The sequence below is a fragment of the Pseudonaja textilis genome, chromosome 1 (genome assembly GCF_049901715.1).
Source record: "Pseudonaja textilis isolate UNSWEBS1 chromosome 1, rPseTex1.2, whole genome shotgun sequence".
In the NCBI taxonomy this organism is placed as follows: Eukaryota; Metazoa; Chordata; class Lepidosauria; order Squamata; family Elapidae; genus Pseudonaja; species Pseudonaja textilis.
In genome coordinates, this window is record NC_141990.1 from 7,749,244 (window position 1) to 7,766,663 (window position 17,420).

Consider the following 17,420-nt stretch of genomic DNA (forward strand, 5'->3'; position numbering starts at 1 on the left):
AAACAAATTCAGAAATATTTAATTTATGACTCGTGTTTTCTCCCAGCATATGGATCAGTCTTCCCTCTCTACTTTTCCACACAACAACCCTGTGAGGTAGACTACACTGGGTGGGGCTGGAGCAAAGTGAGACCATGACAGTCCATGGCTGAGGTGGGGAGGCTCCAAGCGGAGATGGCAGCAGAATTGGACAGTGGGGAAGAACATGGGCCAGTCTGGGAGTCTGGGGAGGATTTGGACGATGGTCCTGCATCCGATACAGAGATTGGGGCCAGGGCCATCTGGGAGTTATGTGCTGACTCGGGAGCCTCCAGAATCTGACAGCAGCGAGGCAGAGGAACAAGCGGAGCCTGTTCCCAGTGCGTGTATGCGCAGAGCTGCCAGAAGGCAAGAGTAGTTAAGACAAAAGGGGCAAATTGGGAGTAAGTCTTGGAGGCGATTGGCCCTCCCATAAGACATAAAGGAAGTGCAAAGGGACAGGAGCCTTTGCAGGAAGCAACGTTGTTCGCTCTGATCGGTTTGGAACCTGAAAGTTCTGTGGTGAATTTGTGCTCCGTTTGGTTTTGAAAGACTAATTGGTACTTCAGCCGTTGACAGCACTTCAAGTAAGATAAAGGTGCGTTCTTATCAGACTTCTCCCGAAGGACTGGCAGACTTCCATGGGACTATTACAAACTGTTTGAGACTCATTGCGGACTGTAAATGACGATAATTCACAGCCGTTGAACTAAAATAAAAGGGTTTTGGATTTAACGTGTGTTTGTTGGTGTCTCAGGAAGCCTTGGTCAGAACAGGTGCTAGGGGAGAACTTTAAACCTGATACCACCCAAAGAGGGCAATCCTCAACTTACGACCACAGTTGAGCCCAAAATTTTGGTTGCTAAGCAAGACAGTGAAGTGTGTTTTGCCTCCTTTTATAACCTTGAATCTGATTTCCCTGTTGGTTTTGCTCGTCAGAAGGTCGCAAAACGGAATCACGTGGCCCTGGGCACTGCAACTGTCATAAATATGAGTCGGTCGCCAAGCACCTGAATTTTGATCACGTGGTATACTGCAACTGTCTGGGAAGTCTTGTTGGAAGGAAAAAACCCGGTCTGGTTTCAAGCCAGGAGAAAGATGGAGGAGTCAAGCTGCAGGAAAGGAGAATGAATTTGGAGGCAAGATGCAGGAAAGGAGGTCTCCATTTATTTAGGAAACAGAAGTGAAGTGACTCCGCATCCGTTGTGGGTCAGCTGACAGCCTGGGGGGAGCGATTTTCATACCCTTTGTGACTTTTGAGATTGTGGTGTCTGGTGGGGTTATTTGAGTAGATTAGATTAAATGAGATGAGATGATTAGATTAGAAGAGAAGGACCAGGGAGACATGATAGCAGTGTTCCAATATTTGGGGGGGCTGTAACACAGAGGAAGGGGCTCAACTTGTTTTCCAAAGCACCTGAAAATGGATGGAAACTGGTCAAAGAAACAGATTTAACCTGGAAATGAGGAGAAATTTTCTGGCAGAGAGAACAATCAACCCATGGAACAGGAGTTGCCTTCGGAAGTTGTGGGAGCTTCATCCCTGGAGGCTTTCAAGAAGAGACTGGACGGCCATCTGTCACAAATGATGTAGGCACTGTAATGTCTCCTGCTTGGGCGGGGGGTTGGACTACATGACCTACAAGGCCCCTCCCAACTCTGTCATTCTGTTATCTGATTCTGTATTGTAATGGTCCCTGGGTGGTGGTCAGGGGTCAAGGCTAACCTTGGGGAAAGGTGGAGAATGGAAATCCTGTGTGGCTTTGTGTTTTCCGACTTAATCCTTAATCCTGTCAATCCAGTCTCTCTCAGTCTTGTAACCAGGGTTACTTGAGGCCAATCTGGCTGGCAGGCAGGGATCGCTTTAGTTTTCTATGTGTCTCAAAGGTGCCTTTTTTTCAAGAGATAGCTAGACTTTCTGGTTTTCTTTGAAGACATTTCGCTTCTCATCCAAGAAGCTTCTTCAACTTCTATGGATGGGGTTTTTTTGGCCTTCTCTGGGGGCATGAAAATAAAGAGGGGTGTGTTTGTGTCTTACAATATTTCCTACAATATGAAAAATGCTCATCGTCTTCTCTTTCCTTCCATCTTTTTTACCAACATTAGAGCCTTTTCCAGAAAGCTGAGCCTTTGGGATGAAGCGTCCAAAGTAGCATAATTCGAGCCTGGTCATTTGTACCTAGATTGAGGATTCTGGATTGATTTGTTCAATGATCCATTTCTTGGCTTTTCAGTGACATTTTCATACATTCCCTCCGATCCCAAAATTAATTTCCTCGCTCTTCACCATCAACAGTCCTCAATTTACAACAATTCATTCAGGGATTGATGTTGCAACGGCAGTGAGAAAAGCGACTTTTGACCATTTTTCACTCTTACGACCGTTGCAGAATCTCCAAGGTCACGTGATCCAAATTTCGGCTGCTTGACAACTGACTCACAGTTATGACGGTCGCAGTGTTCTGGAGTCATGTCCCTTTTGCAACCTTCTGACACACAAAGTCAATGGGGAAGTTAGATTGACTTAACAACTGCGATAGAATAGAATAGAATGGAATGGAATAGAAAAGGTCTACTGAGAATTGAATAGAATAGAAATAGATTCTACTGAGAATAGAATAGAAATAGAATAGAATAGAATCTACTGAGAATAGAATAGAAATAGAATAGAATCGAACAGAAAATATGGAATGAAATAAAGTAGAATACAATAGAAATAATAGAACAGAACAAAACAAAACAGAAGGATTGGAATGGAATAGAATAGAAATATGGAATGGAATAAAGAATAGAATAGAAATAGAAATAATAGAATAGAACAGAATCTTTACTGAGAATAGAATAGAAATAGAAAGTATAGAATAGAAATAGAACAGAACAGAGTTGGAAGGAATCTTAGAGGTCTTCTAGTCCAGCCCCCTGCTCAAGCTGGAGACCCTATACCATTTCAGACAAGTGACTGTCTATTCTCTTCTTTAAAACCTCCACTAACTTAACCATTGCAGTGATTCACTTTACAACTGTGGCAAGAACAATAATAAATAATAAAGTGAGACAAAACTCGCTTAAGAACTGTCTCGCTTATTAACAGAAATTTTGATCTCGATTGTGGTCATAGGTCTAGGACTACTGTGACTACTTTTCCACAGTCATGTACACTCACCCACAAAATTCTCTTTATCGACCCAGCCTTCCCACCCAACCGACTACCCTCCTGCAGCTACCACTGTGATCCTTAAAAAAAGCTCTATTCTGATTGATATTGATAATCAAGGAGAGAAGCAACCTAGAACTAAGGAGAAATTTCCTGACAGAACAATTAATCAGTGGGACGACTTCCCTCCAGAAGTTGTGGATGCCTCCAACACTGAAAGTTTTAAAGAAGAGATTGGACAACCATTGGTCTCAAATGGTATAAGGTTTCCTGCCTAGCAGGGGGTTGGATTAGAAGATCTCTGAGGTCCCTTCCAACTATGTTTATTCTATTCTATTCTATTCTATTCTATTCTATTCTATTCTATTCCATATCTCTATTCTATTCTATTCTATTCCATTCCATTCTACCCTATTCCTATTTTATTCTTTTCTATTCTATTCTACCCTATTCCTATTCCTACTCCTATTCCATTCCATTCTACTCTGTTCCTATTCTATTCTATTCTATTCTATTCTATTCTATTCTATTCTATTCTATTCCTACTCCTATTCCATTCCATTCTACTCTGTTTCTATTCTATTCTATTCTATTCTATTCTATTCTATTCTATTCTATTCCCATCACCCCCAGCCACTCAATCAGTCGCAAGGTTTCTACAAAGACCGACCCAGCCCGTTGCGCATACAGACGCTTAATCCTCCACCAAACCAAACAACAAAGTCCTCCTTCCGGTCGCCGCTCTATGATTTCTGTGAGAACTCTGTGATCGGCAAGAGCGTTCCTTCCTGAACCCGGAAGTTAATCCAACGCCCGTGGCGCCGAGGGTGGTAGAAGTTGCTTTGAAACCCTAAAATCTCTGGCTCGGCGAAAAGAGCAGGTAAACGGCGAACGCATATTGAGGACTTTGCAAAATGAATAAGACAAAAATGCCAGAAAAAGCGTGCATAGGATAAGTACCTGCGTTGCCGGTCGTAGAGGCCATGCTGGCTTGGGATTCTGGGAGTTGAAGTCCATGCATCTTAAAGGGGCCGAGCCTGAAAAATGCTGATTATAAACCACATTTTATTTTTCCTTCCCCCAAACCCTTTTGGGTGCATCTTGAAACTTTCCCCCTGCCTATGACTGAGGCTTACGCAGCCTGATGCCCTCTATATGGCTCTATATGGCTCAGACTCCAGGATGCATAATTCCCCTATATGTTGGCTGGGAAGCATAGGCTTTGGCACTCCTGGCTGTGCTGGTATGCACACAAGCTTGCTCTAATGTCCTCACATATCATAAGGAAATAGTAACGATTTCATAGGGAAAATATTTTGGCTGAAGGGGCAGGATGGAGTAGGATTCAGTATGAATGCATTGGTGGTTCAGTGGTAGAATTCTCGCCTGCCACGCGGGAGGCCCGGGTTCGATTCCCGGCCAATGCATAGCAATTTTTTTTTTAAAAAAACCATCTTTTCCATTCAGCCTATTCCTTTTCATCTGCTGTCCCAAAAGTGTTTTTTTCCAAAGAGCAAATGGACTTTCTATTTTTTTTCCCCTTTGAAAACGTTCCTCTTTTCATCCCAGAAGCTTCTTCGCTTCTGAACTGAACTATGGAAGACTGAAAAAAAGAAGTGAAGAAGCAGCTTTTTGGATGAGAAGCAAATCGTTTTCAATGGAAAAACAAACAAACTCCAGTTGTCTTTTGTAAAAAGCACCTTTGAGGCAACCATGAGGTGGATGATTGAGAATCTCCATAGATAACATCCCATCCTGTTTGGAAAGCAGAGAAGCACATTTTTAAAAATGATTTTTTTTTTTTAAAAAAAGTTAAACTTAGGGCATGACATTTTTGTCTACTTTGTTGTCGATTTGAACTTTTAGTCCCTTGAGTTTTAATGCTTCTAACCTTTCAATTGTGTTATATTGTCATTTATGATATTTTAAAGCCACCCAGAATTGCAAAATAGAGGGATATGGCCGACATGTAAAATAGATAGATAGATGATAGATAGATAGATAGATAGATAGATAGATAGATAGATAGATAGATAGATAGATAGATAGATAGATAGATAGATAGATAGCAGTCTTTCCTTCAACTTTGACTTGCAGAAATCCTATTGGCAACCGTTGAATTCTTTTAATGATTTTTTTTCTCATGTCGCTTATTATGACATTAGAGACAGAGCAGCGACCATTATTTTTATTATTTCATTGTGCTATTTTGGGGATACCTTTAAATCAGTTTTGACACATGGCAACTCCTGGATTGGTCCCCGCAATATTCTTGCCAATTTTTCCCCCCGAAGTGGTAGGCCTTGCCTCTTTCTTTGGGCTGAGAGAGAATGACTGGCTCCAGGTCCAGTCAAGGGCTGTGCTGGTTGAGGAATTCTGGCAACTGAAGTTTGGAAGTGGTTGGGACTCCTCGATCTAGGACAAGGATCTCCAAACATGGTAACTTTAGGACTTGTGGGCTTTATTTTATTTTATTTATCTGATTTGTCAATCGCTTACAAGACAATAGGTATAAGGATAATCATGAGTATGAATACAGGAAATAGGTATGAATAAATCGGGACAATAGGACAGGGACGGTAGGCACGATTGTGCATTTATGCACGCTTCTTACAGACCTCTTAGGAATGGAGTGAGGTCAATAGTGGATAGTTTAAGATTAAAGGATTTGAGGCTGTAACGACAGAGTCAGGTAGTACATTCCAGGCATTGATCACTCAATGTGCTGAGGTCGTACTTTCTGCAATCAAGTTTGGAGCGGTTTACATTGAGTTTGTATCTGTTGTGTGCTCTTGTATTGTTGTGGTTGAAGCTGAAGTAGTTGTTGACTGGTAGGACGTTGTAGCAGATAATTGTGTGTACTACATTTAGGTCCAACCATAGGCAGCGTAGTTCTAGGTTGTCCAAGCCCGAAATTTCAAGCCTGGTACTATAAGGTATTCTGTTGCTAGCAGAGGAGTGTAGTATTCTTCTCGTGAAATACTTCTGGACTCGCTCAATTATATTAATGTCTGATATGCAGTGTGGATTCCAGACAGCTGAGCTGTATTCAAGTATTGGTCTAGCAAAGTTTTGGCATGCCCTAGGTAGCAATTCAATATTTCCAGAGGAGAAGCTTTGTAAGATTAGATTTACAACTCTTAATGCTTTTTTTGACAATGTTGTTACAGTGAGCTCTGGCGCTTAGGTTGTTTGATATGAGTACTCCTAGGTCCTTGACAGAGTAGGGTCTTCAACGAGGTCATATCCGCCTAGCTTGTATTTGGTGTACTGATTTTTTTTTTACCAATGGATAGGACAAAGCATTTATTGGTTGAGATTTCAACCCAGTTGGCTGGGGAATTCTGGAAGTTGAAGTGTTAAAGTTGCCACATTTGGAGATCTCCGTGTCAACTCATAAAATATTTCTATGGTCTTTTTAGAGTTGAGAACAGAAAGGGAGAGGGGAGCAGTGCAGCAACTTGCAAACTGAAACTGCATTCCATAAATGTTTTCAAAGATAGTAACTAGGTGACTGAAGTTTCTGCCTTGCAAAATTCTAACTGGAGAGCATGATTGATGACTCTTGGCTATGGATGGGTCCCATTGGAGAATATGAATTACGATACACCCAGGGGGTGGAGGGAGAACCAGGGGCAAGGGTGACAATGAATGATGTGTCTCAGAGTCAGCTACACCCAGACAGTGCTGGACATTTTAACTCTCATTAATTCCTTTTTAAGTTTTGGAAGTTTGGCTCAAGACTCATGATTTAAATCTGGGTAACTTCCGGAACCCTGACACCCTGATCTAGGGAATCATAGCACTGCATATAATATTCCACTTCTTTTCTCAAGGTTACCCATGAAGAAGTAGACTTAGAATGGACCCTCTCCATGCCTTTAACGCTGCCTTCCGAAAAGCGGCAAAATTGCCCTTTGTCAGTTGTCTTGCCACTCCTTTTAAGAGCGTCCGCTACTTCTCCACGCAGAAAAAAACGCCGTTGTTGGAAGATCAGCCTCTCAAGGAAGTCAGCAACGAAGAAACGGCAGCTTTGCAGCCTGGCCGTTCCCCGGAAGCGTCGAAACGTCAGGAAACTCGCCAGTTGAACTCCACACCGCATCCCCGTGGGAAAACCAACCACCAGGGTGATGTTCCTGAGAATAAACCCTTCCCAAAATTCCGCACCAAAGCTCTGCCATCCACCATTAAGGAAGAATTCCGGAACCTGAGAAATGACGACTTTGTCTCCAAGCAGAAAAAGCCGCAGAGACATCTTTGTCTGCCAGAAAGGAATCAAGGCTCGGAGATCTTGTTTGGGACAGCCCCCTGCTCCTTGGCCCTTGGAAGGTCCAAGAGGAGGTTTTTCCAGCTCTTCCTCAAAGCGAGTCGAGATGGAACATCTCCTGGGGCAGAAAAGTTCTCCCAGTATGCCGAGGAACGTGGCATCCCGGTGAAAAGGGTGCAGAAGAAGGTCTTGGACGCTCTTTGTAAAGGGGGAGTCCATCAGGGTGTGTGTTTGGAAGCCTCCCCTCTTCGCCCCCTGGCATGGCAGGAAGGGCCACTCCACCGAGCCCCGGTTGGCAAGGGGTCGCAGCGCATCTGGCTGGTTTTGGAAGGGATACACGATCCCATGAATTTGGGGGCGGTCCTGCGTACAGCGCACTTCCTAGGGGTGGACGGGATGGTGATGAGTCAAAGGAACAGGTGAGCCGGACTTTCTTGGACTGAGAAAAGCAAAATTGGTTGAACAATAGTCAACAAAGTGTTGAATAATAGAGAGTCAGTTTGGTGAAGTGGTTAAGGTGCTGGCTTGGAAACCAGGAGACAGTGAGTTCTACTCCCATCTTAGCCATGAAAGCCAGCTGGGTGGCTTTGAGCTAATCACTAGGAGACAGTGAGTTCTAGTCCTGTCTTAGGCATAAAAGCCAGCTGGGTGATTTTGGGCCAATCACCAGGAGACATTGAGTTCTAGTCCCATCTTAGGCATGAAAGCCAGCTGGCTGACTTTGCACCAATCACTAGAAGTGAGTTCTAGTCCCACCTGTAAACACCACTCCCTTTTTGCTCCTCTTTATTCCCTATGGGAGGGGCCATTCACCATCCACCTGTGCCTATACTCCCGAGTCGACCCTTGTTCCTTAACTGTTCCCTTCTCCTGGCAGCTCTGTGCATGTGCACATTGGGAACAGGCTCCAGCTGTTCTTCTGCCCCACTGATCTTAGACTCCAAAGGCAGCCGATTAACTGTCGGACGGCCCTGGCCATCTCTGCCTCCGATGCAGAGCCCTTGTGAGAGCCTTCCCCAGACTCCAGGACTGGCCCATGTTCCTCCCCAACCTCCTCACTGTCCAAATCTGCTGCAAGGGGCCGCTGGCCACTGGTGGGACACCATACCTTGTCAGCTCACTGCTAGTTATGGTGCATCTTTGAGTTGAGTCAGTTTGGGAGGGTAGCTAACTCTGAGAGTCAGCAAAGGAGCCTCCATCTCCAGTAATAGTATACCACTAGAAAGACAATTGCAATTGTGTGTGTGTGTGTGTGTGTGTGTGTGTGTGTGTGTGAGAGAGAGAGAGAGAGAGAGAGAGAGAGAGAGAGAGAGAGAAACTGGATCGCATGCCTTGCAGCTGCTCTGAGGTTTCCCATTTCTCTCACTGAACCTGTAACAACTGGATTAGGGTTGGGATTTTGTTCTGCTGAAGTGTGTCTTTTTTTTTTTTAAAAAAAGTGTGGCTTTTGAGATAATTGTGAAGTTTTGCCATCCTTTTCGAGGGGTTCTTTTCTAAACTGTAGCTTTTCTATTTGCAGCTGCTCCCTGACGCCCGTGGTTAGCAAAGCCAGCTCTGGCGTCATGGAGGTTTTCGATGTGTTTAGCACTGATGATGTTCAAGAACTTCTTAAGGTAAACTCCTCCTGTCTTTAATAATTCGCAACCGCACCCTGTTGGAGTTATTTATCTGTAGTGCCGAATGATGGCTAAAAATTAACGGAACAAAAAAAAAAAATCACTTAACACACCTTTCACTTATCAACAGAAATGTTGGGCTTAATTTTGGTCATAATAAGTCAAGGACTGCTCGAGTACCAGGTGCTTTTAATACAAGAAATGGCCATGAGATGGTAGCATTGGGCAACAATTGGAAACAATCTCTCTCTCTCTCTCTCTCTCTCTCTCTCTCTCCCCCCTCCTTCCCTCCCTCCCTCCCTCTTTCTTGCTCTCTCTCTTTCTCCATCCCTCCCTCCCTTTTCTTGTTCTCTCTCTCTCTTTCTCCATCCCTTTCTTTTTGTATCTCTCTTCACGCTCTCTCTTTTCCTCCTTTTCTCCCTTCCTCTCTCTTTCATTTCTGTCTTTCACTCCTATTCTCCGTCCCCCCTTTCTTTCTTTCTCCTTTCCCTCTCTCTATTTTTCTCTTTTCTCTCTTCCTCTCTTTCTCTTTTCCTCTCTCTCTTCCCTCTCTCTCTATTTCTCTCTCTCTCACACACACAGACACACATTGGAAACCATAGTGCAAATTCCTTTCATTTGTTTTTTAACGGGTTCTCAAAATCTCAGTTTTTCGCTAGGCATAAATTTGACCGGGTGGGTTGGAAGACTTGTAGTTTCTGGGAAGAATCAGGTAGAAAGCCAAATTCACAAATGGCTGGGGGTTTCTGGGGATAGAAATCCACCCAGCTTCAAGAATGCTGGCTGGAAGATTCTGGGAGTTTATGCATTCATTCATTTATTAAATCTTTAAGCCGCTCAACTCTGAGTGGTTGGGGAATTCTGGGAGTTGTAGTCCACCCACCTTTTTAGTTGCTATATTTAAGAAACATTGGATTAGTCAATTCAAATTATTTTTATTTATTTGTTTGTTTGTTTCCTAGATTAATAGCTTTTTTTTTTTTATAGGGCAGCATGCCTAGCGACTTAACCAAAAACCAACCAGGATAATTTTTTCCCTATTCCTTCCAGGAAACAAAAGGATTGAGCTTTGTGTAAAAAAAGGAAAATGTTGCACAGATCTGACTAGAATAGAATAGAATAGAATAGAATAGAATAATAGAATAGAATTAGAATTAGAATTAGAATTAGAATTAGAATTAGAATAGAATAACAGAGTTGGAAGGGACCTTGGAGGTCTTCTAGTCCAACCCCCTGCTTAGGTAGGAAAACCTATGCCATTTCAGACAAATGGTTATATCTAATCTCTTCTTAAAAACTTCCAGTGATGAAGCACCCACAAATTCTGGAGGCAAACTGTTCCACTGGTTAATTGTTCTCACTGCCAAGAAATTTCTTCTTAGTTCTAGGTTGGTTCTCTCCTTGATTCGTTTCCACCCATCGCTTCTGGTCCTGCCCTCAGGTGCTTTGGAGAATAGCTTGACTCCCTCTTCTTCTCTGGGGCAGCCCCTGAGATATTGGAAGGCTGCTATCATGTCTCCCCTAGTCCTCCTTTTAATCAAACTAGACATACCCAGTTCCAGCAACCGACATGATATCTGCTTCAATCTCCGGTCCCCTAATCGTCTTCGTTGCTTTTCTCTGCACTCTTTCTAGAGTCTCAACATCTTTTTTTACATTGTGGTGACCAAAATTGGATGCGGGATTCCAAGCGTGGCCTTACCAAGAAAAGGAGTATTATTAACACTTCACGTGAACTTGATTCTACGCCTTTGAAACTTGAGTGACTTTTTCCCCCCCTCCTCTCTCCCCCCCACCCCCAAGGCAAAATCCGAAGAAGGCTGGGAAATTCTCGGGACGGTTGGCCACCGAAAGATTCCGGAAGACATTCCGGTGGCTTCTTGCTCAGACTTTCGCTGGACTGAACCCACCGTACTGTTACTCGGTAGGTAAATTTTTCCATGGAGTAGAGTTGGGGTGGGGATGGGATGGGACAAGGAGAGACCATCCTTCACACACACACACACACACACACACACACGCACACACACCGGTGTGGGAAATTCTTTTTTGGCCAGTTCAAATAAATCGAGAAAAGACTGCTTTCTGCAGTAAGAAAAGACTGCAGTAAGGAAATGGAGATTGTTCCTGTTGAAGAACTTGGGAAAAGCAGCTTAGGAGGGAGATTGTGAGACACACCAGGAATCTCTGACCGTGTTTTTATTGTAGTCAGTCTGTAAGGTGAAACTTAAAAAGAGCCGCCAATTAGATCCTGAATCCTGGATGAATGGGAAACAGCGTAGAGGAATATTTTTCAATTCTTCTCTTCTCTCCTCTCCTCTGTTCTTCTCTCTTTCTCTTTCTCCTCCTCTCATCTTTCTTTTCGTCTCTCTCTTTCCTTTCACCTCTCCTTTCTCTTCTCTCCCCCTTTTCTCCTCTTTCTCGTTTTTGTTTTTTGTTTCTCTTCTTTGTTTCCCCTTCTCTCCTCATTCTTTTCTCCTTTCCTTCACTTTCACTCCATTCTTTCATCCTCTCTCCCTTTCTTTCTTTCTTTCTTTCTTTCTTTCTTTCTTTCTTTCTTTCTTTCTTTCTTTCTTTCTTTCTTTCTTTCTTTCTTTCTTTCTTTCTTTCTTTCTTTCTTTCTTTCTTTCTTTCCTTCCTTCCTTCCTTCCTTCCTTCCTTCCTTCCTTCCTTCCTTCCTTCCTTCTTTCTTTTTTCTCCCTCTCCTTCCTTTCTCTTCTTCTCCTTCTCCCTTTCTCTTCTTGTCTCCTTCCTTCCCTTCTTCCCCATCTCCTTCTGAGCTTTTCCTTCTCTCTATCTCCTGTCCGTCTCTTCTCCTTTTTCTTCATATTATTATTATTATCTTACCTTTCTTATCTATACAGCTCAAAGCGGCAAGCATACTAATTCTCCTGCCTCCTGTTTTCCCCGCAACAACATCCCTGTGAGGTGGTTTGGGCCAAGAAGTTGATCTTTCAGCACTACCATCGATGTTTCTAGAGCCATTTTCTTTGTAACAAAAAAAAAAAAATTCCAATCCCTCTTTCCTCGTAATTAGGTTTGAAGTGATTGCTTCCGAAAGACGATTTTATGTATTTATACATATAATTTTGTTTTGGTGCATTGCTTTTGCACATTCTTTTTAAATGTCCCTTCTACCTGCATCCTTGGGTCATCTAATTCGTAAAACAAATCCTTCCTCTGAGCTGAGAGGGAAGACAGAGGTCTGAACTGGAGCATCTGCTCTTGTTTCGCTGGGGTGGCAGTTTAATTGCTAATCAATCGAAAGCTCTAATTAAACTTTCACTTGTCATGTTGGCCTAGTAACTCTGCTGAAGCGGGGAAGAGAAGAGAGTTTCTAGTTTCAGTGTCTGCCGTGATGGCGAGCATTCTTGGGACAGATGTATGGAAACTCTGTAATTCTTTCATATACGTTATAAAAATAACCTCGTTTAAATCAGGGGTCTCCAACCGTGGCCACTTTAAGCCTGGAGGACTTCAACTCCCAGAATTCCCCAGCCAGCTTGGCTCCAATTCTGGGACTTGAAGTCCGCAAGGCTTAAAGTGGCTTTGATGACCCAAAGGGGCGTGGCACAAAGGCAACACAGTCACATAAGTAAGAAGAGTCCCTTTATTATTTCCAACTTTGCCCCCGGTGTCCAGGTTACCTGCGGCTGGAGAAAATAACTCTCCCAAGAACAGTCTTTAAGTGGAGGAAATTCAGTTCGAAAACGAAGTGCATACAAACTGTAAATAAAAATACACACAAACCACGCTGAGGTAATTAACTTGACAGGACAGGAGAAGGCATTGCAGACTTGAAAGCACAGCAAAACACACACAGTTGGGAAGAAGCCAGGAACACAGATAAGCCTCGATAGTACCAGATAAATTCATGATTTGCTCCCAACAGCTTGCTGCGTTCAGCTTCCCTTTTTAAATACTGTGTTCTCACCTGCAGTTAATGAAGGGAATCAGGGCCCTTTCCTCCCCTAGAAGCCACGCCACTCACGTTGCTCCCTTCTCCGTTCCTCCCTGCATGCCTTAGGATGAAGAGGGGGCAGGCCTGGGTCTTTCTCTGAATTCCCTCTGCCTTGCTCTACCTCTCCCCTGCTCTGCCTAGCTGGACTTTACCCTTCCCCAGTTTCTTCCACAGCCAACGGAGCCACACTCCCACACCCTGTTAGCTGTTCAGCCTCCCCCTCCAAATCAGATTCCGACAGGGGCATGACAGTGGCCAAGGTTGGACACCCCTGATTTAAATGATTCTCATAGCCATCTTCAAGGGGGAGCCATTTTGTGAGTAGATCATAAATACGAGTTCAGTTGCCAATCACCCCAATTTTGACCACGTGTCCATGGGGAAGGCTGCAACGGTCACGAGGAAAACAATTGTAAGCCCCTTGTTTCAGCACCAACCTAAGTTTGAATGGTCACCGAATGAATGTCGTAAGTCCGAGGACTGCTTGTCCCTGTAGACTTGGGCTGGAAGAAGCCTCAAGGCCCACAGCCTAGATTTCTCTGACCCATATCTCCAGGACTCTTTCCCACTGGCTCTCAAGCAGAAAGAAATCAAAGTAAGATGTACGTGCTGGAAAAATAAATAAATAAATCCCTGTTTTGAAACTCTAGATATAAACTGCAAGTCTTTCTCCCTTTGACACACCCCTACAGGAAATGAAGGTTACGGCCTACGTCCAGAGACACAAATGCTGTGCCACAGGATGCTGACCATCACTCCAGGAAGGGATTTGGAATTTGGGGTGGAGTCCTTAAACGTGTCAGTGGCAGCTGGTAAGAGAGTTTGCCTTCTCTCTAGAGTGTTTTGCTTCTCAGAGAAAAATAAAATAAAGTAAAAGAGTTTGGAAACAGCTAATATATTTGCATATTTCCTTCCTTCCTCTCTCCCGTCCTCCTTATCCATCTTCTTTCCTTCTATCCAACTTTCTTTTTCCTCCCTCCCTCTCCTTCTTTCTCTCTGTCTACTTTCTTTCCTTCTCTCCTCCTTCTTTCCTCTCTCCCTCCCTTCTTACTCTTTATCTTCTTTCCTTCTCCCTCCCATCTTTTTTCTATCCACCTCCCTCCTTCCTTCCTTCCTCCCTCCCTCCCTCCCTCTTTATCCACCTTCTTCTCTCTATTCACCTTCCTTCTTTCCTCCCTCCCTCTCTCCCTTCTTTCTCTTTATCCACGTTCTTTCCTTCTCTCCTCCTCCTCCCTACCATCTTTTATTCTACCCACCTCCATCCATCCCTTTATCCTCTTTCTTTCTTTCTTTCTTTCTTTCTTTCTTTCTTTCTTTCTTTCTTTCTTTCCTTCTTCTTCCTTCCTTCCTTCCTTCCTTCCTTCCTTCCTTCCTTCCTCCCTCCCTCCCTCCCTCCCTCCTTCCTCCTTCCTTCTTTCTCTTTCTTTCTTTCTTTCTTTCTTTCTTTCTTTCTTTCTTTCTTTCTTTCTTTCTTTTCTTTTCTTTTCTTTTCTTTCTTTCTCTCTCCTTTCTCTTTTTCCTTCCATACCACCTCCCTCTTTCTTAAAAAAACCCAAAAAAAACCCCCCTTTACAGGCATTCTTTTGCATGCCATATGCAACCAGAGAAATAACCACCCCAGAGTTACTGCATCTGAAGGCGAAGGAGCAGAGTCTACGGCTGCAACAGACTGCAACCAGAAGAACGAGCCAACAAACATCCTGGCCTAGAAGAATTCTGCGCCATAGAGAGGAACCCATAAAATGGAGGCAGCCAGCAAGGCTGCCAGGATCTATTTTCACTGCATGTTGTTTGTCCTTTATCTGCACTTTGGAATTTTAGAGGTACCTGGCATCCTCCTTTGCAAAATTTGAAGAGCATCTTGTCCTACCTGAAAACAATAAACACCTTCCTGGTATCCAAATGCCTAAAGTTTTATCAAAGTAATCCACCCGTTTATATCAAAGCCTCAGCTGCCAAGTCAGAACGAAGTCACCACTTCCTAGTTTTTATAACTCTGATCCTTTTGCACAGGGGTCCCCAAACTTGGCAACTTTAAGACTTGTAGACTTCAACTCCCAGAATTCTCCAGCCAGCATAAGAGTTGAAGCCAGGGGTGGAATTCTACCAGTTCGCACCTATTCACTAGAACTGGTTGTTAACATTCTAAGCAGCTCGGAGAACTGGTTGTTAGAAGAAATTACTGGCCTAATCCTGTAAGGAAGACAGGAAGGAAACATTCTGGTGTTGCTTACAGAAACTGCCTCTCCGTTAACCCTTATTACATTCTTGGCAGGACTAGACTTCCTGTCTCTGGAACTTCTCTGGAGCTTTTTCCCCCCTCCTTTGCTGGTACTTTGCTTGGGTGGAGTGACCATTCAAAGTTACAACGGCACTGAAAAAAGTGACTTATGACCTTTTTTCACACTTACGACTGTTGCAGCATCCCCACAGTCATGAGAGGCCAGGCGAGGAGATGCGTGCCTCAATGTGAGTGATATTGAGTTGGCCACACCCAGCCAATAACATGACTATCAAGCCATGTCCACCCAGTCACGTGACCGCCAAGCCACGCCCACAGAACCGGTTGTTAAACATTTTGAATCCCACCCCTGGTTAAAGTCCACAAGTCTTAGAAGTTGCCAGGTTTGGAGACCTCTTCTTTTGCAGGTCAGAAATTCAGGTTGAGAACCGCTGAATGGTGGTGGAAAGGAAGTTTGTTTTGGGGCACACCACCCCTACACTAAAAAGGAATTCTTTAACCATCTGGTTGCTTTTAAATTTTTTACATTTTTCATCCGTAACCTCCAGGATCTGTTGGCATTATTAAAACCCGCATTATTAAAAAAATGCAGCCTCTTGGTTCCTTCCTCGATTTTTTTTGGCAGGATGAGTGGAAGGATCCATGATGTGTCCACTAGATGGTGGTGTGGTTGTGTGTTCATTCATTTCTTTTGGGCGGGGGGGGGAAGAGTAGACTAGGCTGTCGCAAAGCCTCAGAGCATTTATTCTCCTGGGCACGAAGAGATGAGAAGAAAGCTTCATTACTTTCTCTGTGGCATCCTGATCTGACATATATACACTGCTCAAAAATATAAAGGGAACACAAAAATAAGACATCCTAGATCTGAATGAATGAAATATTCTCATTAAATACTTTGTTCATTACATAGTTGAATGTGCTGACAACAAAACCACACAAAAATTAACAATGGAAATCAAATTTAGCAGCCTATGAAGGTCTGGATTTGGAGTTACACTCAAAATTAAAGTGGAAAAAAGCACTTCAGGCTGATCCAACTTTGATGTAAGGTCCTTAAAACAAGTCAAAATGAGGCTCAATAGTGTGTGTGGCCTCCACGTGCCTGTATGACCTCCCTACAACGCCTGGGCATGCTCCTGATGAGGTGGCGGATGGTCTCCTGAGGGATCTCTTCCCATACCTGGACTAAAGCATCCCCCAATTCCTGGGCAGTCTGTGGTGCAACGTGGTGTTGGTGGATGGAGTGAGACATGATCTGCTCATTTGGATTCAGGTCTGGGGAACGAGCGGGCCAGTCCATAGCATCAATGCCTTCATCTTGCAGGAACTGCTGGCACACTCCAGCCACATGAGGTCTAGCATTGTCGTGCATTAGGAGGAACCCAGGGCCAACCGCACCAGCATATGGTCTCACAAGGGGTGTGAGGATCTCATCTTGGTACCTAATGGCAGTCAGGCTACCTCTGGCGAGCACATGGAGGGCTGTGCGGCCCCTAAAAAATGCCACCCCACACCATTATTGACCCACTGTCAAAGCGGTCATGCTGGAGGATGTTGCAGGCAGCAGAACATTTTCCACGGTGTCTCCAGACCCTGTCACGTCTGTCACATGTGCTCAGTGTGAACCTGCTTTCATCTGTAAAGAGCACAGGGCACCAGTGGCGAATTTGCCAGTCTTGGTGTTCTCTGGCAAATGCCAAATGTCCTGCACGGTGTTGGGCTCTAAGCACAACCCCCACTCCACCCTCATGGAGTCTGTTTCTGACCGTTTGAACAGCCACATGCACATTTGTGGCCCGCTGGAGGTCACTTTGCAGGGCTCTGGTAGTGCTCCTCCTGTCCTTCCTTGCACAAAGGTGGAGGTAGAGGTCCTGATGCTGGGTTGTTGCCCTCCTATGGCCTCCTCCATGTCTCCTGATGTACTGGCCTGTCTCCTGGTAGTACCTCCATGCTCTGGACACAACACTGACAGACACAGCAAACCTTGCCACAGCTCGTGTTCATGTGCCATCCTGGATGAGCTGCACTATTGAGCCACTTGTGTGGGTTGTAGACTCTGTCTCATGCTACCACTAGAGTGACAGCACCGCCAGCATTCAAAAATGACCAAACCATCAGCCAGAAAGCATAGGACCTGAGAAGTGGTCTCTGGTCACTACCTG

The 17,420-nt window shown here is 44.2% G+C and overlaps 1 protein-coding gene and 1 non-coding gene across 2 annotated transcripts; both read left to right on the forward strand.

Moving 5' to 3' along the window:
- The first annotated feature begins 3,946 nt into the window (after positions 1–3,946).
- Positions 3,947–14,919, forward strand: MRM1 (mitochondrial rRNA methyltransferase 1). Its single transcript, XM_087925261.1, has 6 exons — positions 3,947–4,052; positions 7,009–7,858; positions 8,959–9,052; positions 10,859–10,979; positions 13,709–13,828; positions 14,592–14,919. The coding sequence occupies exons 2-6, from the start codon at positions 7,035–7,037 to the stop codon at positions 14,723–14,725; spliced, it is 1,293 nt and encodes a 430-aa protein (XP_087781387.1). The 5' UTR covers positions 3,947–4,052; positions 7,009–7,034; the 3' UTR covers positions 14,726–14,919.
- Positions 4,529–4,599, forward strand: TRNAG-GCC (transfer RNA glycine (anticodon GCC)). Its single transcript has one exon. It is a non-coding gene; the product is annotated as a tRNA-Gly (tRNA).
- Positions 14,920–17,420: the final 2,501 nt, after the last annotated feature.